This window comes from Gorilla gorilla, chromosome 3 (assembly GCF_029281585.2).
Source record: "Gorilla gorilla gorilla isolate KB3781 chromosome 3, NHGRI_mGorGor1-v2.1_pri, whole genome shotgun sequence".
In the NCBI taxonomy this organism is placed as follows: Eukaryota; Metazoa; Chordata; class Mammalia; order Primates; family Hominidae; genus Gorilla; species Gorilla gorilla.
This window is the reverse complement of record NC_073227.2, coordinates 40,790,061-40,795,662: the sequence shown is the minus strand read 5'-3', so window position 1 is coordinate 40,795,662 and position 5,602 is coordinate 40,790,061. Positions and strand designations below refer to the sequence as shown.

Below are 5,602 nucleotides of genomic sequence, written 5' to 3'. Positions count from 1 at the left end.
GGGGGGGGGGTCCCAGAGGATGGCCTTGCCCCTTTTACCATATAAGGATACAACTTGGAAAGTTCCATTTATGAAGATACCAGGAAATAGGCCCTCACAAGATACCAAACCAACTAGTACATTGGTCTTGGACTTTGCAGCCTCCAGAGGTGTAAGAAATAAATTTCTGTTGTTTATAAGCTAACCAGTTTATAGTATTTTGTTATGGCAGCCTAAATAAATTAAGACAATATTAACTGAGTGAATTATTGCTTCATTCATTTATTAATTCAACACATATTTAAAAACCATCTACTGGACTAAATATAGGCGATAGAAAGATGAGTAAAATACAGCCACTATTCTTAAGGGCTCATAATGGAATGAATAAATAAAATAAAAATACATATAAGGTGGTGCTGGTGCATGAAAAAGAAAACCCTGACAGTCACAGCAATAGACTGTTCAATAAGAATAAGGCAGACAATAAATTGCCATTTGAAATTGCAGTCACAAATTTTTTCAGTAGTGATATTGGCAGCAATGTATGTAATGAATAAAACCTAATTTGAATATCTTTCAGCTTTCCCTCCAGTTCTATAGTTTTATACATTTTTAGAATTTATTTTTTATCAAGACACATGACAAACTCAGAGTAATAATTTATCATGTAAGAAACTTCTGCATAGGCTTAAATAAAGAATTTGATTAATTGAGAAAATACTGGTCATAATGGAAATTATCATTATGGAAATGATTAATAGGTTAGGCAATAATCTTGGAAAAGGAAATGAAAACTAGAAAAGTGATTAACATGTCTAAATAGTCCCTTTAAGACTACAAGAATGTATAACTCCCTTGTTCAAATACTACCACCTTAAAACCATCACCATCCAACTGACTGACCTTTTGATTTCAAGGGCTTCATGGAGCAGAATGATCTTAAACCTCACATCCTTCAGGGAAAAATGTAAATATGAGCAGAAGATGATTTTCTTTTTTGTTGTTGTTGTTGGGTTTTTTTTTTTTTTTGAGACGAAGTCTTGCTCCATTGCCCAGGCTAGAGTACAGTGGCACGATCTCGGTTCACTGCAACTTCCTTCTCCTGGGTTCAAGCAATCCTCCTGCCTCAGCTACCCCAAGTAGCTGGGACTGCAGGCACCTGCCCCCATACCCTGCTAATTTTTGTATTTTTAGTAGAGACAGGGTTTCACCTCGTTGGTCAGGCTGGTCTCGAACTCCTGACTTCAGGTGATCCACCTGCCTCGGCCTCCCAAAGTGCTGGGATTACAGGTGTGAGCCACCACGCTCAGCCTAGAAGGTGATTTTCAAAAGAACAGAGTGCTGTTTTCTCTCACCTCACCCCGGGGATGATGAATAAGTCAAGAATAGTTCTTTTATATCCCTATTGAAAACATTTGTTGAGAAAAAGGCTGTTTTGCTTTGTTTCTTGTTTTCTTTTTAACTCAGTGGTTTCCTCAGATGAGATGAGATAGTAATTTGTGTTTTGTGCTACTGGGTTTGAAATGAAGCATATCTCCTGGGTACTTGAACTCTTCTATGAGAAGGCAAATGCCTTTGTCTAGCTGTAATTTCTCTCTTCAATGTGAATAATTGAGTTCCCAAAGATAGATCTGAAATATGAGATATACCTAATTTCTACACCTGATTTCTGTGTAAATTGAAGCATTTATTTCCCTTTTACCTGTCACTATGTTCTTTCAGTATAAAACATAAATAATCCCTCTCCCCCAAGTCAACAATAGAGATGTATTTGTCATACTAAAGTTCTACAACTTTTTTAAAAAAGGGATCACATTAATGTTTTAGATCAAAACATTATAAAAGGGTATGTACTGATAAACTAATTTTCTCTTAAGAGAATTAGCTTTTATAGTTGACCTAGCAACAAGATACCAAATTAATTGTTTTTTATAAGGGCTATTAATCATAATGATGACAATTCCACACAATGAACCAACGAGTAATTGAATGTTGCTGCTCACTTTAAGTATATTTAAATCACTCAGCATGTTTAAATGCTGCAGATGGAAGAGTTTCTAAATGGTTGGAGATAATCCATAAGCTAATTGCTAAGCAGTGGTGGCATTTTCATTTATTATAGACCATTCAACCATTAATTGTGTATGGTGACACAGTTCACTGGAGTTTCTCATTGAACAAGTTGCAAAGGTTAACTTGAGCCAAGTCACAAAGAAGTCAAAAATAAGGAAAAAACATGGAACCCGAGTGTTGGATCCCTGTAGTTTGTGAAGATGGTGTTGCTAACAATGATCGCCCGAGTGGCGGACGGGCTCCCGCTGGCCGCCTCAATGCAGGAGGACGAACAGTCTGGCCGGGACCTTCAACAGTATCAGAGTCAGGCTAAGTAACTCTTTCGAAAGTTGAATGAACAGTCCCCTACCAGATGTACCTTGGAAGCAGGAGCCATGACTTTTCACTACATTATTGAGCAGGGGGTGTGTTATTTGGTTTTATGTGAAGCTGCCTTCCCTAAGAAGTTGGCTTTTGCCTACCTAGAAGATTTGCAATCAGAATTTGATGAACAGCATGGAAAGAAGGTGCCCACTGTGTCCCGACCCTATTCCTTTATTGAATTTGATACTTTCATTCAGAAAACCAAGAAGCTCTACATTGACAGTCGTGCTCGAAGAAACCTAGGCTCCATCAACACTGAATTGCAAGATGTGCAGAGGATCATGGTGGCCAATATCGAAGAAGTGTTACAACGAGGAGAAGCACTCTCAGCATTGGATTCAAAGGCTAACAATTTGTCCAGTCTGTCCAAGAAATACTGCCAGGATGCGAAGTACTTGAACATGTGTTCCACTTATGCCAAACTTGCAGCAGTAGCTGTATTTTTCATCATGTTAATAGTGTATGTCCGATTCTGGTGGCTGTGAAATAATGAATACAGTCACTGGTAAGGGAGAACGTAGAACCCAGTAGGTGTATATTTTCAGGAAACTGAGCTCACAGAGATGTGTATTAGAATCCAAGTGGAACTTCTGCCTCTAAAGACCTTGCAAGAAAAGAGATGTCCTGAAAATGAAAGGTTGCACCTCATTTAATGAAGCTTAACCCTATGTAGAAAGTCTCTTTCGGGGGCAGAGGCTTTCTCTGGGTGCCAAGCCATATATATTAGGGAATAGTAGATTGTTATTTCATTTTTTCCCTCCCAGTGCATTTTAAAAGCAGCACTGGCTGGGGCATTCTCATTCTCTGATGGAGCCATCAATGAGATTTAACTTAGTCAACCTGTGCTAGCAACATTCTGAAATTCCTTCAAAGAAGGCAGTCCTTTGGGAAGGTGTTTTGTTTTTTGGTTTTTTTTTGACTCTAATCAACATTCCTTTTGTTGGTGACATTTGTGATTTTCAGTAATCTGAGTTTTTGATGGCCTTTTAAACAAGACTCCAGTATGTGAAGGTTAATTGCTGTGCTCCACAGATCTTGTCTATTGGCCCCTGTAGAAAGTTAACCTTTGTTGTTTTCCTTTTATAATTTGCTTATTGCACAATTGCTTTAGGGTAAGTGAATTATATTAAGATGCCTTGAAATTATAGCACTCCTTGATTAAGAAAAAAAAAAAACATGGAACCCATCTATCGCCATGCGTATAAACAACACTAGTTTTTTAAAACTACGGAAGCCAAGCAACATTTTTAGAATAAAAATAAAATATTTATTTAGTTAATTTTTTGTGGAGTGATGCGATATAAATAAATTATTTGGGATTTATATTTATAAGCATGTGACTGTTATTCTTATCTATCTTTACATTTGAGAGAGTTGAAACATTCTAATAAAGTTAATGCTTTTGAGTAAAATTAGTTGAAACATTCTAATAAAGTTAATATGAATACTCGGGCATTTCAGAGCCAAATATATTGAATTTTAATTCTTATATCAGCAGTAGCTCTGTATCATTCTCAAGTATGTTGACATTCTTTCTTGTTATTTTGATTGTCCTAAGATACATAATACATTCCCTTATCTTTGGAAAATATCTCACGGGTGAGCCTAACTCCAAAGTCCTTGTTCCACTTCTTCCATTTTGACTAATCAGATTGCCTGGAGAGTAAAAATACTACTACTGTTTCTTAGTATCTCGCATGTAATAAATCATTAGAATTTCCCTATTTATAAGACAGATGTTAGATGATCTTTGCTTAGGAGGAACTTTACTTGCCAACAAATCTAAGTCATAATTATTTCTCATTGGAAAAGAATGCACACACACAGGCATAACTTAAATGTAGAAAAAAAGGACCTCAAAATTATTATTCCTATTATTCAATTCTTCACAAATGCTTGTTTTTGTCTACTTTATATATCCACTACTGAGAATGTTATGTTACCATTAATAACTACAGCTTGATGAATCAGTAATTGCTTGATATTTTATTACATTAGGTGCATACGTTTTCGTAGTAATTATATCTACTTGACTTATTTTTCCTATCAATGGTAGTGTCTCTCTTTGCCCATTATGATAATTTTTTAATGTTCTAAATTTTCTGATTTAAAAATTCTACCACAGCATTCTTTTGTATCATCTTTACCTGATACGCCCTGTTTAGGTTTTTGGTTTAAACACTTGTAGATAGATAGTGTTTAGCTGTATCTTTTAACTTTGCTTTTAACTGTATCTCTTATAGAGATCAGACTACCAGATTTTGTTTGATATAGCCTAAGCTCTGTGTCTCTGCCTTTTTAACAATGAGTTTAAAACGTTTACCTTCATTTTATGGAATATTTTTGTTAGCTATGTCAACCCTCTGATGTCATGCTTTCTAACATTATTATTTAAAATATTGTTATAATTTATTTTTGTGTCTGTCTTAGTTTTTCTTTTGCTTGTTTCAAATCTATATATTCAAATTTTATTCTTGAAGTGGTGATACTTAAATTGGCATTAAACATGTGGTTTTAAGTTAATATATATATATAATTCTAATTTTCCAAATTTTTAAGTCTTAATTAGATTCATAGTTGTTCCATAAGCACATCCTGTTATCACATTTTTACCTCTCTGTACTTCCCCCAACCCTGCTATAGACTAAATGTTTGTGTCCTCCCAAAATTTATCTGTTGAAGCCCTAATCCCAAGTGTAATGGTAGTTAGAGACTTAGAGATGTGGCCTTTAGGAGGTAAGTCATTAGATTTAGATGCAGTCATGAGGGTGCAGCCACCATGGGTGGGATTTGTGTCCGTATAAGAAGAGGGAGAGACCATAGCCTTCTCTCTGCCATGCAAAGATATGGCAAGAAGGTGACCACTTGCAAACCAGAAAAAGGGCCTTCACCAGACACTGAATCAGCTGAACTTTGACCTTGACCTTACCAGCCTTCAGAACTGAAAGCAGTAACTGTTTATTGTTTAAGCCACCCAGTCTACGGTATATTGTTCTAGCAGCCCACTATTGACAAAGACAAGCCCCACCCCTTTATGTTTTATCACAGAGAACTTATCTTAGTATTTTGATGTCTATCTTTTTTTGTGTGTGTGTGACTCCTTATTCATACAACAGCAACTTCGTTTAACTTAATTCTTAATTACCCTCATGAGAATCTTATCCTGAATTCTCCTTCCTTGTTC

General features: G+C 35.9%; 1 protein-coding gene across 1 annotated transcript; it reads left to right on the top strand.

The window, feature by feature from the left end:
• Nucleotides 1–2,234: 2,234 nt before the first annotated feature.
• Nucleotides 2,235–3,560, top strand: LOC101134027 (vesicle-trafficking protein SEC22b-like). The gene has a single exon (XM_055384489.2). The coding sequence runs from the start codon at nt 2,430–2,432 to the stop codon at nt 2,901–2,903; it is 474 nt and encodes a 157-aa protein (XP_055240464.1). The 5' UTR covers nt 2,235–2,429; the 3' UTR covers nt 2,904–3,560.
• The last annotated feature ends 2,042 nt before the right edge of the window (nt 3,561–5,602 follow it).